General features: G+C 54.3%; 1 protein-coding gene across 19 annotated transcripts in view; it reads right to left on the bottom strand.

Moving 5' to 3' along the window:
• ARSG (arylsulfatase G) overlaps positions 1 to 19,566 on the bottom strand; it is a 115,509-nt gene that overhangs the window by 8,744 nt on the left and 87,199 nt on the right. For 14 of the 19 annotated variants that reach the window (XR_003427502.1, XM_027080491.1, XM_027080490.1 and 11 more), the window contains 2 exons: positions 11,661 to 11,769; positions 4,882 to 5,002 (listed from right to left, as the gene is read on the bottom strand). Coding sequence is in view for 18 of the 19 variants with exons in the window: in XM_027080491.1 (XP_026936292.1) it covers positions 4,882 to 5,002; positions 11,661 to 11,769 (230 nt within the window). In the remaining variant the exon portion in view is untranslated. Of the gene's footprint in view, positions 1 to 408; positions 1,138 to 4,881; positions 5,003 to 5,952; positions 8,321 to 11,660; positions 11,770 to 19,566 lie in introns of those variants that run through there. The other 5 variants (XM_027080492.1, XM_027080494.1, XM_027080498.1 and 2 more) reach the window with 3 other exon arrangements.

Here is a 19,566-nt window from a genome sequence, read left to right as displayed (position 1 = left end):
CTTCAGCAAAATAAATTTCCTTTTTTAAAAAAAAATTTCTTCATTTCTTCATTTCTTTTTGGCTGCGTTGGGTCTTCGTTGCTGCACGCAGGCTTTCTCTAGTTGCGGTGAGCGGGGGCTACTCATCATTGCGGTGTGCGGGCTTCTCATTGCGGTGGCTTCTCTTGTTGTGGAGCACAGGCTCTAGGTGCATGGGTTTCAGTAGTTGTGGCACATGGGCTCAGTAGTTATAGCTCGCGGGCTCAGTAGTTACGGCTCGCAGGCTCTAGAGCGCAGGCTCAATAGTTGCAGCGCACGGGCTTGGTTACTCCGCGGCATGTGAGATCTTCCCGGACCAGGGCTCGAACCCACGTCCCCTGCACTGGCAGGAGGATTCTTAACCACTGTGCCACCAGGGAAGTCCCAAAATAAATTTCTTAAAAAGCTGTTTTCTTTTAATTACTACCCACCCCACACACACAAAAAATTAAGAATTTCAAGGTGGCCACAGCACATGTGCTTTAAAGCAAGCACAGGGTCCTTCTAAGTGCGGGTCCCTCTGGGACAGCAGGGGTCACCCACCCAGGAGGCTGGCCCCTGCCTGAGCCCCACCCCTCAGGGTCAAGACGGGGCCTGGGATCTGCATGTTTTAGAAATATTCCCAGGGAGCCGGACACAGATTGGTGGTGAGCCTTGGATCTCTTTGGAAAACAGCTTCTTCAGCATCCAGTCGACTCCAACTCTCACGTGAGGGCGTCTCCGTGTGACTTCTCCAGAACCGTGCACGGCCTTCCCTCCAAACACAGATCACCTTTGACTCCGTCCTACCACACTCAGACCGAGCAAGGCATCAATGACACAATCACCCTCCAACTCCGCGCTTCCACTGCAGGGGGCACGGGTTCGATCCCTGGTCGGGGAACTAAGGTCCTGCAAGCCAAGTGGCGTGCCCCCCCCGCCCAAAAATAAAAAGAATCACCCTTCAGAATGGAAACACCTAGTTCAGGGTTCCCAAGGACAAGGTTTGATAGAAAATAAAAGACCAGCATCCTTGGCAATTGGTGGCTTTGGGCTGGAAACGTGAGACCGCCTTGGTGTGAATCATGACCGATATATATCACTGGAAAGGCGCTTACGTGATTCAAAGTTTCCATGGAGCTAAAAAAAAAAAAAATGAGAAACATCTGTTGGAGCGGTAAACAGCTGTCCCCCCAAGTTTCCCGGCTCTGAAAGGATGCCAGCGAGGGTGGGGCTCCTCCCACACCTGCTGCTTCCGTGCTCTCGTGACAGGGCCTGCCAGGTCCCCAGCCGGCGTGATGACAGCAGGCTCCTTCCAAACAGGAAGAGAAGTCGTAACTCAAAACCCTCACTTCTTCCAACCCTGAAGGAAGCCAAGCCTCTCACCACAGGAGGCTGTTTTGTTTCCTTCTGGAGAGGGCAGGAAGTGGGGGACTTGGGAAATCTATTGTCAACAGATCTAGGATGTACTCAGACATCCAGGAGATGGGAGCCCAGGCCCGCGGGTTCGAGCCATTGACATTATGGCTCAGTAACAGAAACAGAAATTCCGTAAGCGGCGGCTGCCGTTTGCAGGACATTCATTTGGTGTCACCAGCCGCCACTTCCAGAATCCAAGAGCAAGCAAAATGGCTCGCTCTCGGGAGGGCGGATGGATCTTGGAGCACTCGTATGTGCCCCGCTTTTCCCCTCTGAGCAGACTGATGGTGGCGTTCTTGTTTATATCAACATAGGAAGGAGGTTGGCAAATTTACACATGAATCACAGCTGAAGACATTTCCTCTCCAGAGGACACCCTGTCCGAATTGCAAAGATAACTTTATCTTCTGCAAACACGTTGCATCTTCTTGGTTGCCTTTCTTACCTGTTTGCTTTGTTTTCTTCTGTTTTGCTTTTTCAACCAGGGAGCGGCTCCTTACCTCTCTGGAGGCTGGTGCCTGGGTAGCCTCCCCAAAAGGAGGGGTCTCCCACCCCTTCAGGTCTGGGTGCACAGACCCAGGTCTCCAAAAGCCGTCAGCCTCGCGCCAGCCGCTCCAGACAGCATCTTTTGCCACTAGGGGGCCTCCCTTATCCCTAAGAGAAGTGATCAGCGGTGCAGAGACCAAGACCCGACTTCCGTTTCTACAATGTATGGTCTCCAGGGATGGACCAAGCATTGTATGACTACACAGCCCCAGACTGGTCGTGACAGGACAGATGCAGAGCCATTAAGAAGCCTTTCCTCGGCTGACAACTTCTGGACTTGGTCATGGCAACCTGGGGCTGAGGTAGTACTTGACCAGCAGCGATGCTGCAACCTCCAAATTCCATCCGGGAAGCAGGCGAGCCTAGAGTGGGATGCCTGCCCCCAGGCTGTGCACCCTCTCCTGCCCGCTCCCCTCTCCCCCTTTGTGGTTGCCCTCGTCGCCTGGACACAGACCCCTCTAGATCAGAAGCAGAAGGGTCTGCAGGTGCAGGAATACACGGCATGGCATCAGCGACCCTAGCTGTCCATGAAGTGGGTGGTGAGACCGCTTACAGCAGGAAGACCTATAGCCCAGCATTTGCCTGTAAACCTCTCAACGCAGGACCTGGGGAGGGTGCCAGGGCTTACGTGGCCCTAGGTTGCTTCAGCTCTTCGACTTTCCGTTACTCGTTTGCAAAATAGGGAAGAACCCAACCGCTGAGACTTTTTGCATATTGTTTTGAGATGACGGTCTAGGAGTTACTTTGAGCTTCTTGAAACTGGAATGGTTTTCTAAACCAACCCATACTCGAATCTTGTAAGCCCAGCATATACCTAAGGGTGAACACAGCTGTGTTTGTTAACATATATATGTGTATGCTGTGGGAACTAATCAATATATTCTAATTGGAGTATTAAGGAATGTTCCAAACAGGTGGCAATGTTTAAATCTAACCTTTAAGGCTGTTATACACAGTTGGATGCCCCAGAATGATACGGTGCACATGATAGTTACTCAATAAATGATTACTGAATACCAAAACCAAAACAAGGGACTTCCCTGGCGGTCCAGTGGTTAAGACTCCACGCTTCAACTCTGGGGGCGCCAGGTTTGATCCCTGGTCGGGGAATAAGATCCTGTACGCTGCACCAAAACCCAAAACCCAAAAGCAAAAAGCACGCGGATACGTGCACGCGCGTGTGTACCCACGTGTATATGTGTGCATAGGTATGTATATTTCTACAGTCACTCATATATTTTTCACTCCTGGCCCTCCATCAGCAGACTCGAGACAATGTACTCCGGTCTCCGCAGCGGCTGAATCTGGGGCCAGCGGCGGCCTACGTTGAGCCCTAAGGTGTCTGGACTTACGCTGCAGGAGCCCAGTCCTCTGAGGTGCTGGGCCGGGCCCACAGGTGCCAGCGCCCACGTGCCTCTACCCTGGAAGGTGCCACCAGAGCTCTGGGCGAGCGGCGAGTGGCAGCTGTCCCCTCCCGGGACACGGGGCAGCCCACACACATCACACGTCCCCACGAAAACCCCAGCCAGTGTTGCGGCTCGTATCTGCCTCTCCTGCCGGTCCCTGGGCCCAGCCCCCTGGGGGCCCAGACCAGCAACCGCGAAGCCCTGAAGCGGGGCCTCCGTGGGTGCGCGGAAAGCGGCAGCTTGAGAAAGGCGGCGAGCCCTCCGCCGTCTGGAAACGGAAGTTCCGCGCCCGGGAGCTGGCCTCCCTCTGTGGACGGACAGCGTCAAGGCGCCTCCAGTCCTTGAAGCGCTTCCTGGTGACCCCGATCATTCTGTGCGCGGCCGTGGTCATAAACACGCGGGAGCATCTCTCCGCTGACGTCGTCGATAACCCCCCAGGGTCACATACTGCGAACTCCCAGCCAGAGGCGGAAGCCACCTTCCCGCTTGGCTGTCCTGCGGGAGCAGGGCTCGGCCTGGAAGGGTCTGCAGCTCCAGGGCGTCGGATAGGCCGGGAGCAGCCGTCCTGGTCCAGAGGCCACTCCGAGCATGGTCAAGAAGCCCTGGTGCCCGCTCAGGACCAGTGTGCCGGCCGTGGGGAAGGGCAGCTTCAGGAACTGCCCCAGGACATTTGACTCACTTCCATGTGACCCGCAGTAAAGCCAGAAATAAACCCTTTGATGTGTGGGTCCCTAACTGAGGAGCCGGGCTCACGGGGCCTTCCAGAAAGAGCTCCGGGTTCCGCCGGCCTCTTTCCTCCTCCCCCTTCCTCTTCCTTTTGGCAAAAGTAAAACACACAGAAAGGCAGGGAAAGGCCATCCGGCCCGACATTTCCTGGCTGTCGCTGCCACCGAGCGCTTCAGAGCACCCCGAAGAGGGGTCCCTGGGGGCTGGAGAGCCGTGTGTGTGCTGAGCCCTCGAGGACCGGCCCTGCCACCCAGGGCGTCTTTCCTTCATTTGTTTATTCATCCAGTCCTCGTTTATTGCATGCTGGCCGGATGCCAGACCCTGTGTTAGGTGTGCTGAGAATTCCACGGTGAGCTCCCTGAACTTGGGAAGTTTCCGTTCTGGCCGGGGAACCCCACGATACACAACTCACAGACACAGGTCATGCACCCCATCCAACAAAAATGTGCCGCGTGCCTAGGCCATGTCAGAAAATTAAATGATGGTGAGGGGAAAAAAAGTCATTCGGTATAGGGAATAAGCCCCAATGGACGCCCACCCTACACCAAAACTGCTGCGCAGAAATCTGGGCTGAGGAACTGGGCTGACTCAGGAAGGAGAGGGGGAGGAAGGACAGGTTCATCTCAGAGGAATCACCCCTCGGCGGCCAACAAACTGGATCTCCAGGGGCCACTGCAGGCACCTTCTGACGGTGGTTCTGTTTGGGCAGAGGCAGCCAGACCCCGATAGGGGGCAGGGGCCCCACCTCTGGAGAAGCCCAGGTGGGACACGCACCACCTCCACTTACCCTGTGCCCAGCCTGCGCCCTGCCGAACAGCACCTCCGAGGCATCCAGACCGTCAAAGTGTCGGCCTTGGGGCAGGCTGGCCCCAGCCAGGGCCACCACGGTGGGGAAGATGTCCAGCACGCTGCAGGAAGATCAAGACAGTGTTGGCCCCAGCTGTCCGCAGGCTCTCTCCCTGGCCGTGCTGGGGTCAAGAGCCGCCCAGCCCAGCCCAGCCCAGACCGAGCCCCGGCAGCCTCCCATACAGCCCGCCCCCTCTGCCTCCTGTCCTGCCTTCAAGCACCACCTGGATTTCCTACAGGAGCAGCACCCAGGCTCTGCAGCCAGGTGTTGCCTGGGCTCAGATCTCAGCTCGGCCATCTATCTGTCTAGCCCTCAGTTTTCTGTTCTCTAAAATGGGCATGATAGGGGACTTCCCTGGCGGTCCAGTGGTTAGGACTCCGCACTTCCACTGCAGGGGGCACGGGTTCAACCCCTGGCCAGGGAGCTAAGATCCAGCAAGCCTCGCAGTGTGGCCAAAACAATAAAAATAAAATGGGCCTGATAACAACAGTACCTGCCTCGCTGGGTGGCAGTGTGCATGAAAGACGCAGGTCATGCACGTAGAAGGCCTGGCACTCAGAGAGCTCACTGGATGTCTGTGTTATAGTCACTTACAGGGACACCCCTGCAGACCTACCTAAGAACTAGGGGGCTGTAATAAAAAGGAATGAAATAGTGCCATTTGCAGAGACATGGATGGACCTAGAGACTGTCACACAGAGTGAAGTAAGTCAGAAAGAGAAAAACAAATATCGTATAATATTGCTTACATGTGGAATCTAGAAAAATGGTACAGATGAACTTATCGGCACAGCAGAAATAAAGTCACAGATGTACAGAACAAACTTATGGTTACCGAGGGGGGAAAGGGGGGTGGTGGGATGAAATGGGAGATTGGGATTGACATATACACACTACTATGTATAAAACAGATAACTAATGAGAACCTACTCCATGCTCTGTGGTGACCTAAATGCGAAAAAAATCTAAAAAGGAGTGGATATATGTATATGTATAACTGAATCACTTTGCTGTACAGCAGAAACTAACACAACATTGTAAATCAACTCTACTCCAATATAAAATTAATTTAAAAATAAAAGTTAAAAAAAAAAGAAGAACCAAGGGGCTCTACCTGTCACCACCTAGGCCACCGCCACCCGCTGAGAGGGAACAGTGTGTGACAGGTGTCTGCAAGAGAACATTTACTTCATTTTTCCCACCCTGGGTCTCCGTGTCGCAAATAGCTAGTCTTTGTCTAGAATGCCGTCATGTGTGACACATTCCATCCGCTTTCATTTAGCTCTGTTATTCCTGTTACAAAATAGTCAGTGTTCAGGGTGGGCAAATAGGATGACATCCAGAAATACGAAGCAGCAGCACACACACAGCCCCCCGCCCGAAGGCAGCCACTGTGAACACGTTGGTGGATTCTGTGAATTTGATTTTCTTTGAAGTCACGTGGTACCATTTCCCTCTGCTCTAGGGCACATCTCCCTCCAGCCTGCTGTGCTCAGGTCAGACAAAAACTCTTCGGCAAGAACAGAGCTGTTTATCTGAGGGCCAGGCTAACGTAGAGTCCGTGGGACTCGACAGAACCGGAGGGCCAGGCCCGCACGAGGCTGGACATCTCGGGAAAGAGGGTCCACCTGAGGCTGGGCTCATGGGGAGGCCTCCAGGTCCCACCTGCTGCTTCCCCAGCCCAGAGTCCCGGGAGCGGAGGCTCGCCCCCCAAGATGGGCCGCGGAAGGGAACTGCCACGTGCCCGCCTCCCCTCCTCCTCTGCTCCAGGGCTCTGTCTACAGCCCCGAGCAGGATCTCTCCCTCGGCTACGGTACAGAGCGTCTCTGGTCTGCCTCTGGCTTCCACGGTTCACAGAGCCGGAGGCTTATCTCTCGCGATGTGCGCTCCAGGGGCTGGCACCCCACGCGCGTGCAAGTGCAGGAAGTGCACAGTAAGCCCTTGCGGAGTACAGAACGGTCCAGAAACCTGTCCAGAGTCCAAGGTCCGTGCCAGAAATCAGGCAGCCCGGCGGACTGCAGTGCAGGCTGAAGAGGCCGGGGTGGCCGGCACTGCTGTTTGGAGTTTTCTCTCTGTTGCACCCCTAAGAGAGGCGTGCCCCCCAGAGGAGTCAGGTCAGTGGCAGAAGAACAGGGTCTGCCTTAGATTTGGGGGTGTGTGGCACATTTTCTTTTCCCGTCTCATTCCCCCCTCCGTCATCGTGAGGCTTAGCATCCTCATTATACAGCACAGAGTCTAATGTTCATGGAGTCCTAGTGTCTCAGAACCGGGCAGGAACCTCCAGAGCACAGAGGAAAGCTCGGGTCCGTGACAAAAGCTTCTGCATCTCCAGGACTTGCCAGTCCAAGCTCAGGCTACCAAAGAGTCCTTCCTTACGTAAAGGAGGAAAACAAGCCCCCGAGGGGAGCCCTGGAGGAGGGAGATCCTCCCGGGACACAGAGCCCCAGACCCTGGGCCCCTGCGTGAACTTGGAGAAAGCATCAGTCCTGCCAATCAGTCCTGCAAAGGCTACCAAAGGGACCCTGCTACTCCAAACCCTCCCTAAGGAATTGGTCCCGGGAGTCTTGGAAACCTTGGGGAAAGAGACCAAAAAACCCCAAACCTAATTTTCAAATTTCCACAGTTCATTCTAATACCTGGGAAGGCGCATTCCGACTTTCATGGAACCTCAGTCCGTTTGCCTTCGTGGTTCCTTATTCCATATAAAATACTCAAAATTATATTTTACAATTCTGTTGACATAAAGTTTATATAAATATATAAAGAGGAGATATGAAGCCATTTTTCTTCAACCTAAAAGTTTTTGTTTTTTCTTCTGGTTTCAAAGAAAATGAAAAGGTCGTGTGCCCCCAGCACCGCGCCTCCAGCCCCGATGGGCAAATCGGCCTTGGGTTCTGGAGGCCTTGGTTACGAGACGGGCCGTCGAGAGCCTGCTCGCGGACGGGCAGGCACGGCGACCCGGAAGAGAGCCACCTGAGTGGGTCGGCTCCAGGGGGCACACACTGCAGGTTCTGTTGCCCACGTGAGAAGATTTTCTTCATGCGGCTTCAGCCAGCCCAAGGCGCTGAAGACTGTTCAGAGGAAGCGTGCATATCTGTGTTTTTGTCCGAGGAATTGCCAACAGAACCTGCGTGTGGGGACTGGGCAATCGCGAGGAGGATGCGGGGAGCTGCAGGGCTGCGGGGGGCTGGCCTGGATCTCAGGGCACGTGTCAGTGGCACTGGGGCGCTTGCTGGGGTGCCGGGGGCGGAAGGGAGGCTGCTTCCTAGAAGCGCGGACATTACATCTGGGAAGTGGCCGGTGTGATCTGAAGACGGGAAGTGAGAAGGGCCAGGGCTGCTGGAGTGTAGGCTGTGGTGCGTGGGCCTGGACTCCGGGCCTAGAGTGAGCGAAAGGAGAGCAGAACCCCTCCAGACCGTGGAAGAGTGGGAACGCTCCTGGATGTGGCGAGCGAGCTCTCTGGCCTCTGGCTGTAAGTTCCTTCCTGCGGGAAACTCGCTCGCGTTATCTCTGGGGAAAGCTAGGTGCCCACCCCTTCCTGGCCTAAGTCCCTCGGTGGAGACTGGAGAGGCTGCAGGTCCCCCTTGGAGACCAGCAGGGCCCGGCAGCAACTTTGCAGGGAGCACGGGGGGCCCACAGCACCAGGAAGACCCAACACCGAAGCGCGCACGTCCGTTACACAGCCGAGTGCCGGTGCCGCAGCAGTGCGGGTGAGGGAGGGTCCGCTGCCCATCTCCCCCCATAACCCACTGCCAGATACGGGAAAGCAGTGGGGGGCGGGCCTTGAAAGGAGATGCGCGGCTGGGCCTCTCCCGGGGGCGGGGGGCGGTGACACCCAACCCACAGGACACCGACGTGAGCATCACCTCTTTGCAGATCCTACTTGCGGGACTCAGTTCTGTGCCTCAACACAGCCCAGAGCCGGCCGAGCCCCCTGCACATAACTGCCTGCCTTTGGGATACGGGAAGACAGCCTCGGGGTCCCCCAGCGGGTCATCCGCTCGCCGGGCGAAACACACCTTTAGCTGTTTTTCAGATGAGATTATTGCAAGCCCTCCCCTCCCCTTCTAGCCACTGTAGGCTTGCCCCAAGAATCTCCAAGGGAGCGTTCCTCCGTTCTGAGCAGAGACGGGGGCCTCCCAGCTCAGATGCAGGGCAGACCCCCCCCCCCCCGCTTTTTGTACATGACCAAGAGAAATCACTTGAGAGCTGTGATTCTCAACCGACATGAGTCTGTCCTCCCCAGGGGACACTTGGAGCCGCCCGGGGACATTCTGGTCATCACAACTGGGGCTGGGGAAGCCATGGGCATCCAGTGGGTGGAGGCCAGGGGTGCTAGTAAACGTCCTTAAACGCCCAGGACACCCTCCACCCCAAAGAACGGTCCAGCCCAAAATGTCAGCAGTGCCAAGGTTGAGATACCCCGCTTTAGAGTTTTAGGATCAAATCACCAGGCCCTTTTCAGACGTGCTGCCCTCCCGAAGGGACGTCAGCTCCTCAACAACAGAAGCCTTCTGTCCGATGTGCCCGTTCTTACAGTCCCTGGAGCCATGCTTGACCCATAACTGGACCCAACAATTCACCTCCGTTGAATAAATGAATTTCCCCCATGCTGCAGTTGTGTCGCTGGGCTTTGGGGTCAGGGCGTCTGTAAGACCTTTCTTTTGATCTTATCACGTCACCTCGGTGCACACCTGGTGATCAACACACCAGTTACATCTAAAGGTAACCAATAGGCTTAGCGTGGACCCTTCTCCCCGAGCCCCTAACACACCTTTTTCTACTTTTCCCGTATTCACGTGAGTGTATCAGCTTGTCTACTCTCTGGTGTCCGTAACTCCTTAGGCGCTGGGGTATTGGGTTAAGAGATCCTGGCCTCAGCTCAGAGTGGCTGAAGGGAGTTATCTCTGATCTGGAAGGAGAGGTATATCCTCTGGGGAAGAAAGTAGGAGACTAAGTGATAGAAGAGGTGATTAAGTACCTAATACGTGGGAGCGTCTGGCTGGGCTTCCAAGAACATGAAGCATAAGAGCCTCAGCTTCTTGCATACGCGTCGTACCACCCTTCTCCCAAGAGCCGACCCGGAAGGGGTCCTGGCAGTCAGGGCGCTCCACCCAAGTTTGCTCTCCATGGATTCACGTGAGAAAATAGCAAGAGGATGAACTGTATGGAGACAGACCGTCCTGCTGCAATCAGGACTAATTTAACACCAAAAATACCCTAAGAGGGGCTGGCCTGGTGCATCGGTAGAGTGTCCTGGTAAAACTCCCAGCAAATGTTACCTCGTACCAAGGCTGGCTTCCTTTGGACACTCACCAAAATATCCCCTAAGTCAGTTGTCACCTCTGAAGCCCGGAATTATCAACAAAATGATGCAATTTTCTCACGGAGCCGTAGTTGACTGGAGGTGAGAACGCCATTCTCAACTGAGCAGCACGAGCTTGGTTTCCGGTGATGTCACTTGAGAGACGGCACGTCCAGCCCAGCCCGTGAACCCCTGGCCTGACTGCAGCAAGTCGGGCCCATAAAAAGCAGCCCGCCTGGCCCTCTTCCCGGCCAGCCTGACATCACAGGCTCCAGCCGGAGCTGTTGTTGTCACGCCTGCCGGCAGCACCCCGCCCCCATCCCCACCCGCGATTGTACGGGGCTGACCGGGAGTTCCCGGGGGCCCAGAGGCTGCCAGGGACAGTGCCTACTCACCCCCGACTTCGGCTGTCACCGCTGTTCACCCTTCCTTTCCCCCCGGGGTTCAGTCTCCCCGCCTTCTCTCCATCACCTCCCCTCTGGGATGCTAGAGGAAACCAGTGAAGCCTGCTTTCCTATACTGGGCTGTGCTCTCTAGGCCAGAACCCACTTGGTTAACGGTGAAGGACCTTTGGAAATAGGAAATTAGTCTTTAACCAGAATAAGACCTCTGAGCCTGTGAGCAAGCAGCTGTGTCTACGGAGGGGCCCCCTCGTCCACGGATTCAGGGCAGAACCACGCAGGGGACGGGCCCTCCGGGTGAGCGAGAAGCCCTCGTTATAAGTCACGGCTGCAGAGCTGCGTGGTGTTGCTTTCCGGGTGGCACAGCACAGCCAAGTTCTGTGCCAAGGAGAGGGCCTCCTGGGCCTGCCTGCACAAGGAGGTCAGAGTAATAGCGAGATGTGCTCACGTTTACGATCGTCCTTCCTTCTAGAAGCTTCTTTGCCAGCGGTAGGAAGAAGACCCTCACCCAAGGATTCATCCCTTCCTTCCCAGCCCGGTGGGTCCAGCTTCCTTCTCCCTCCCTCGGGGGCACGTCAACATCTAGACCCCTTTCTTGTGCCATCTGATGACCAGTGACATGCTTGACGGAGCCATCCCCAGGACACCTGCCCTACCCCCAGAGAAGGGATCCTTCAGGCCCAATAGACCCGTTCCCGCACCCCCGTCAGCTTGGCCCAGGCCACAAGTGGTGAGGATGCCCCTGGCCTTTCTGCAGCCACTGTCTCCTCAGTGCACAGCAGAACGACCCAGCACTGACGGCCACCCAGTGCCCTCTTCCCGGAGACAGCCCCCCAGAGGACGGCCTGAAAAGTGTCCCACCGCACTGTTGCTCCGGGCGGCTCCACGCTGCTACAATCTGAGTTCGGGACGTATCTGGGGACACCTGGCCAGGGCAGGTGATGTGTGAGGTCTCTAGCCACGCAAGCATCCATGACTTTTTCCTACATCTCAAGGTAATTTGGGTCTCGTACCTTAGCAAAGCAGTGCTGGTGACGTTGACGGGGACCCTGCCGGGCCAGTAAGCCAGAGCTGGGACACGGTGTCCTCCTTCCCAGGTGGTCTGCTTGGCTGGACTTCCCCCTGTGAGAAGAGGGGAGACAGTTGGTTCTCTGGGAAAACAGTCCTTCTCCACGGGGACTCTCTAAGAGCTTCTGATAATTCCAACAGAGGAATGACTTCCTTTAGCAACGAGCTATTCTGATTCATGTAGTGAATCTCTTTCAATACGTTCTTTTATTTTACCGGATTCAACGCGCGCAACTAGCTGTGTCCGTCCCTCTCTAGGGAATCACGTCACTTAATTTCTTCATGCCGCTTTGGCCACTTCAGACTGTCTGGCTTGTTTACGGACCGGCATCAGTCCTGTGCACCCGAGACGTAGTAGGTGCGCAACAACTATCTGTTGAATGAATGAATGTGTCTTCCTACAGATCATGTTTAGGATGGAAACATAAAACTATTTGAAATGAGATAAAGGCGGAAATTCCCCCAGTTATTTGATCCGCCCAACAACCGATCTGGCATAGGTTTTGTTGTTGTATTTTGTTCACTCTGCTTTACTTTTTTGTTTTCCTTTTTTTGAATGAATGAGCTCTTCCGATGTTGTGGTAGCTCCGACCTCTTGCCTCTCAGGGGGCGGTAAGAACAATCTACTGCAATCTACGAATTTCCACTGGGTAATTAAAGGAATTATTTTTGTAACCACCAAGTCAAAAGTGACCACCAGTGTAACGATGACCAGCAGGCTGGAAGGGATGAGGTCATGCTTTATGGAAACATCCTGAGTACGTGTTGCGTTGAATTAACCATGACCATGCCCGTCCCTCCCACACACACCCCGACCTCATCCCAGCTGAGCCAGGAATTCCGCACGGTTAGCGTGTAGAGAGCCTTTCCAAGGCAAACGCTGTGTGTGTCTCACACATACCATGGTCATGCAACATCCTTATGTTTGGCTGGCGGAAACAACGATGGGGAGGGAGGGGGCGAGAAGACCGAGGCTGCCGTCATTTTGCACTCACCCTGCAGCAAACGGAACCTTTGATGTCCCTGGCCCAGCACATGACACCAGAAATGCTCGGCATTCTTGGAATTTTCTCATAACCAGCTTTGGAGTGCCCCCAAGGGTTGAAGTCAGAAACGATACACAAAAACAACTCGTGTCTATGGACCGTTTATGTTTAGGGGTGGGGCTCTCGGAACCAAGCGGAGTTGTGTGGGGGGCCGAACAGGAAACTCTTTGACTTGGCCCAAGATGTCTCACATACCTTCTTCCAGTCCAGAGCCACGCCGGCCATAAACACCTAGAGCCCACTCCCAATTATTCACGCATATGGAACAGAGACTCCAGAGCTACAGCCAGCATAAATCGCACTCCCCCGTGGCCTTGGAATGCACGACTTACGCTTCAGCTGAAGGCCAAGGAGCGGGGAGGGAGCACTAACGCTGCACGTGCGGGAGCTCTGCAGATAGTCCCCACCACCCCCCACGAGGGGCGTTTCTATGGAAGCTCGGGGAATAGGTGGGTGAAAACATGGAGTCCATTTATTTGCAAGTCCACGGAGCACAAAATTCAGACTAACTTGCTTAGCCTTTGAGGCCAGATGCTAAGGAAAAGCAAAGGGTTCAATTCGAAGAAACAAGCCAATGGTTCTGAGGGTCAACCAGAAGGCCCAAGCTGGGGGCTTGCACTGTGTTAGGGCTATAGGTGCCAGCGTACAGGGTCGGCACCAGGATTGCGTTTCCGCCTCCAGGGTGTTTCCAGAAGGGTACACTAGCCCCTAATTAATAAATCTGCTAATTGGTCTTCACCACTAGGGGTTCTGCTCATTTGCCATGATCTTTTTGTACCGTTCTTTTTCAGACGACTAACTTTCCTAATTCGTTTTCAGAGAAAAATATGTCAATGCGTTTGCCTTATTTCAGCAGAGAGTTGAAAGCTGGAGAGGTTAGAAGGAATTCGGCCAGTTATAAAACATGTATACGTCAACAGAGTGGACAGTGCCCTGCAGAGAATCAGGAACTGGGACAAAGAGAGGAAAATGTTGGCTGAGAGAAGCGGCTCGGTGTGGACACTTGGGGTGCGGAGAGCAACCCCTCCTCTATGTTGTCAACACTGGCCAGCTGGCACCTGGCTGTACCTTGGGTTCTGGCTTTACCAGAAAGACACAATTATATATTCCAGCCATGCCCACAAGGCTTGTACTCAAAAGAGTCCAGAGTGTAGGTAAACAACTATAAAAAATATATCCCCCAGAGCGTGGACACCTTCCCACTCCAAATTCCAGTATCTCATTGGCACTGCTAGGGGTGGGCCAACTTTAAAATATCCGACCAGCATTCTCTGTGGGTCCCCAGGGTTGATGCCTGATAACCAGGCATCTGATTATCAGAAACATCTAACCGTGTTTGTTGTGGTTCATCTGCACCAGCAAACACTGAAACCCACAGCAGCTGGCCCTGGTCCCCTGATGTTCTCCAGTGATACCTGCTCCTACTGATGGAAACTCATCCTCCGTTAACCACAACAGTAACAGTAACAATAATGTCTCCTATTGACTGAGCCCTTTCTAAGCACCAAGCTAAGTGCACCTACCTATAATGCTAAGTGCTTCCCGGCGTCATCTCCCTTAATCCTCAGGACAACTCTGTGAGCTAAGCCCTGTTATCCTCATTCTTCAGGTGAGGAGGTTGAAGCTCAGAGACGTTAAGTAATTTGCCCAAGGTCACACAGCAAAGAAACACTAGAGTCAGGATTTGAATCCAAGTCTAACCACACAGCCAGTACCCTCAGCCATTAAACCTTCTAGGACTTTTTAGGACAGTGGTTCCCATCCCCGAATGCATACTCGAATCACTAGCTTTTAAGAAGTACCCAGGCCAAGGTCCCTTTCCCAGAGAATTGTGATTTAAATTGGCCGGGGGTGGGGCCTGGATACCAGTATCTTGTAAATTCTCCTGGTGAGTTAATGTAGAGCGGGCCGTTCCAGGCCGAGGGTGAAGAGAGCAAGGAACAGAGTCAGAAGGTGGACACAGTGCGTTTTGAAACTAATTGTAGCTTATGTGCTTTTTAATGACAGGTTTTATACGGCCCACAGCTTTATAACTTTATGCCACCGGAGCGTGAATGTGACCCTACGTGTTACAGTGAGAACAATAGCTAAGTCCACAAAGTCAAACAGGCACCTCTTAATTTCAAAAGCTACTCGTTAGTTGAGAGCAACCTTCATACTTTGATCAGAGGCCCTGGCACATCAAAAGGGTCCATTGCGTTTGGCTTTCTGTTGAGAAACGCAAGTCTGATGGTCATGAAAACGCATTTCAGCGCACTTGCGGTTAGTTATGACTCTAATTAAGGCAGAACCTCTTACTTAAAGCAATAAATATTTAGCCTCAGCAACCAAAATATAAACAGAACGATGATTCATGGAAATTCTTTTGCTCGTTCTCCCCTGGCTACGGAAGAAAATGCCACTGCACGATGCAGGGAGAAAAGGGCAGCCGAGGAAGGCTCACCACGACCTACGCTTGCAACAGCCAAACGTGATGCCTGCCTGAGTCAGAAAGGCAGTGTGGCTAATACAGAGGCTGGCAAACTTCTCAGTACACGGAGCCGCCAGAAGGACACCCAGAGATGCTGATTTAGGAAGTCTGGGGTGGGGTCTGACTCCAAGTCATCCTGACACCAGGCTCTGAGGACCAGAAGTTGAGAAGTGTTAGTAAGGTAAATGGGAGGACGCCTTCCCAATTCTCAACGTCACTGCACGTCCGTCTCCTCAGCCATGAAGGGGGAAATGACTGTCCTGATCTCACGGGATGGTGGAAAAGTTACGCAAGGTAACGTACATAAAGTTCCAAGCCGGGTCCTCCGGCGCAGTGCCTGCCATGGAAGCGCCCACTAACAGCCATCCAAAGAAACCCCTAGCAAAGCAGAGACAAAACAGAGTCACCTACAGATAGAAGACAGCAGGCTGCAACCTGGCAAAGCACACACTGAACTCAGCCCCTGACAGTTTGGTTTGGCACAAATCGTATTTCTCTTTAAACTAAATCTGAATGTCGTTAGTCAGAGCCCTCGATCTGATTTCCCGAGTCCCTAATGCTGGCCACAGTGGACACAAACAGACAGTTGTTCGTTTATACTACCTGCCTGGCCCCTCAAGGCATTTATGTTTGTGACTCAGATGGGACACGCGTGTTCTGAGGAGCACACGTCCTATAACCTTCTAAAGAAGCAGGCTTCATTTCTAAATATATATACATGCCTCTCCCAAGGCTGCCCGGAGCGCACACACTAGTGTTCTAGAAACACAGGGCAGCCAGGCCTCTGTTGGGGCGAAGGACCCTGGCTGCCCTGGGGCGGCCATGAGTGTGGGCATGGGGACTTCCAAGCCCGGCAGGGGACATCATTTGACTTCCACTGGGTCTCCAGTAGCTGGCCCTGACCCCAGCCGGGGCCAAGAGCCCCTCCCTTGCCCCTCCCTCCCTCCCCCAGTCCCCCCCCAACCCCGACCCCTCTCCGTCCCACCCCCTGCCCCCAATGGACAGAAGGCCCAGGATGTAGAGCACGCTTCCCAGTGGGAAAGGTTATGTAACCGCCTGATAGCATCAAGTTACAACCAAGGTCTCCTAGAAGCCAAGGATGCCAAATTCAACAGCATGTTTCCTCATCACCAGGGGGGGAGGAAGGAACAGTTCTGCTCTTCAAATAAAACAAGAAAAGATTTTCCAGACAGAGGAGCCGTCAGTTAGGGCACAAACAAGGTGTTGGTTCTGTCCCGGAGAGGAAATAGGTCTGGAGCAGGGAAGGGAGGCCGGCGGCTGGGAACCAGGGGGGCCGCGGGCTCCGGGTCGGCAGCGGCCCTGCTGTGCCCCCTGGCCCCCGGTTCGGTCTCTCCTCACCCCTACAGGACGCAGGCCAAGCCCGGTGGAGCACCCTCACTCCAGCACGGGATGAAGGGATGACTGCAGGAGACGCTGCCTCATCACATCAGCTGAGCAGAGCGGCTCAGCCAGGAGAGGGGGTGGGGGGCGGCCCGGGGGCCCTGGGAACAGGGGAGGCAGCGTGTGGCCTGATGCGCTGGGCCAGCTGCGGGGAGAAAGCAGCAGGGCTCTGGGCACTGTTTGTCCTGCTCCATTGCGAAAACACTGACTGTCTTCTCTCTTTCACCAGCTCCCGAGACTGGCCTCGTTTACAGCAGGATACACAGGCCTCCCGCTGACAAGGAACCTGCTCGAAGAAGAGCAGGCGGTCCAGAGGGACCCCCCCAGCCCCTCCCCCGTGACCCGGGTCCCCTGGCCATGGCCCTTCCACCCAGGGCTCTGCCCGGCTTCCCAGAGCCCCCCGCAGTGGCCTGGGCAGTGAGGAGAGGTTGACGGGAAGCCAGTTTGGAGACTGAGGAAGGGGAAGTGTTTACTCCCCGCAAAGTGCGTCTCCAGGATCTCCTGGGAAAGGAACAAGGTAACCAGGTCCAGTCCCACCACGGATTCAGGTGCTGTGTCCCACAGATACCACATCCAGACCAACGTTTGTGCAAGGCCCTGCCCCCCACAGAGGGTGTTGCCTCGACATGAAGGAAGTCCAGCCTCAGAGCAGTTTTCCAAACCACAGGCCCAGAACTCCTGGGAAGTGACCCTCATGTTGCTCAAGGTGCCTGTGTGCTTCAGCAGGAAAATCCTTCTCAGGTCATTTCTTCCAATTATTCTCTTGGTAGAACCCTCCCCTCACCCCGAGTTTGTTTCGGCTGGGAGTGAAGAGATGGAGTTGTACGGGGGTAGGAAAGGCCAGGCACCTCCCGGCCAGCGTCCCAGTTGGCCCTGCACCGTCCCGCGAGGCGGGTCTCCACTGCCCTTACTGAGGAGGACGCAGGGTTGGAAGGGGCCGCCGGGCACCAGGTCCTGAGCTGAGTCGAGAATCACGCCTCCAAAGCCCTCTCTCCATCTCTCCACTCTGCCTCCCATAGGTTTAGAAAGACTCAGACTGTCACAGGGGCTAACGAGGTTCTCCCTGACAACCATGGAGCGGGCAGAGAAGTAAGACAGGACGTTGCAGACAGCTGGGCAGTCAGTCGGGTATAACAGGGCATGAGGACAGTGAAAACGTGGGTTGAGGAACGAGCCGGGGGGTGGTCAGAGCGTGTGGCCCCCCAGTCGGTGGCTGGCCCCAGGGAAGCCCTCTGCCCCGCTCAGCCTCAGATCCCTCTTTGGCCAACAAGATAGTTGGAGTAGAGCTCGCGGAGGCCTCCCTGGCACTGTTTGAATGCGGGGAGATTGCTGTCACTCGCTCCCCTTTATTTATCATCTTTGACTCAATGGAAATGTCTATATATACACGTACCACGTGTTCTTTATCCATTCATCTATAGATGGACACTTAGGTCACTTCCACATTTAGGCAATTGTGAATAATGCTGCAATGAACATGGGGTGCGTATATCTTCCGGAATTCGTATTTTCATTTTCTTCAGATAAACAGCGGGATTGCTGGATTGCCTGGTAGCACTACTTTTAATTTTTGGAGGACCGTGCGTACTGTTTCCCCCAGTGGCTGCATCAACTTGCACTCCTTTTTGTCCACACCTTCCCCAACTTTGCTTCGGATTCAGTAGGTCTGGGGTGAGGACCTAGAATCTGCATTGCTACCAAGTTCTCAGGTGGTACTGATGCTGCTGGTCCTGGGACCTCACCTGATTACCCACTGGTCTAGATCTGACAGTTCTAGACTCGAAGGGCGCTAGATGTGGATATCCCAAATTGCTGGCTCTCACTGTGGTCCCTGGACCTGCTGCATCAGCATCACCTGGGAGCTGGTTAGAAATGCAACATCTCCATCACCAACCCAGACCGACCGGGTGCAGGATCCCCAGGGGACCATCTACACGTTAAAGTCTGAGAAACACTGCTCTAGGCCGTCATTCTTTAAAGCCGGGGCTTTGATGATCTTTGTGTCCCCGGCACTGAGCACAGTTCCTGGCACATAGTAGGTGCTCAACAAGTAGAAGGAAATAGAAGGAAAGGAGGATACGCCCTGCTGATACATGTGTTTCTCATAAAGTTCTTCCCTCAAAGAATGGGCTACAGTCCACACCCGTAAACTGGTTCACTATTTTAAAACTGCCTCCTAAGGGGGAGAAGAGAAAAGATAAGGCAGGTCCTCAGATAGGAGATCAGAGGTCGTCTTCTTAGGAAACAGAAAGATCCCCACAGAGGGGCCACTTACGGACAGATTTTTATCCCCTCAACCTTGGTCTCTGTGCCTTTAGGGCCTTTACTCTTGAGAGTAAAAATGATTCCAGGCTCTTCTACCTGAGCATTGAAGACGGCAGCCTGGCCCGAGGGTACCCCAGGTGCAGAGAGGAGGAATTATCATCAGCGAATGCAGAAGAACCACTCCCCGTTGGCACCATATTTCTGTAGACCGTGGCTGCAGCCACCGGACACATTTCCACCACTTTGGGTCCTAGCATCTTTTCCTGGTCCAGCTCTCCAGGAACCAGTGCTCTTGAACGAACTGGATGGGCCAAAGAGATCCATGCACAGAGGAACGCCACCACCCAGAGGGATGAAGTGGTCTGGTCACTGGGCAGCACCCAGTTTCCCTGACTTCCACCACATATGTCCACACACGAGATGCGGTCACAGCTCAGCAGCCACTCACCTGTAAAGTTCTCAAGGGATCTGATCCAAGGGACGCCAGGGTAAAGCACTTCCTTCTCACAGCTAGCCGTGGGACACACGACAATTCTACCTTCTGGGTAACTACGACCATTCTGCCAGTCTCATCCGAAAGGGAACTCGTGTCCTCCGACGTGGACACAGCTGGGGCCGCGGGTCAGAAGCCAGCCAGACAGCAGGGCAAACCCAGCCCCAGGGCGTAAT

The sequence above is a fragment of the Aethalodelphis obliquidens genome, unplaced genomic scaffold (assembly GCF_003676395.1).
Source record: "Aethalodelphis obliquidens isolate GAN/ISIS:26980383/991018 unplaced genomic scaffold, ASM367639v1 scaffold44, whole genome shotgun sequence".
Taxonomy (NCBI): Eukaryota; Metazoa; Chordata; class Mammalia; order Artiodactyla; family Delphinidae; genus Aethalodelphis; species Aethalodelphis obliquidens.
Note: the sequence above shows the minus strand (reverse complement) of the source record. Positions and strands in the feature narration are given on the sequence as shown.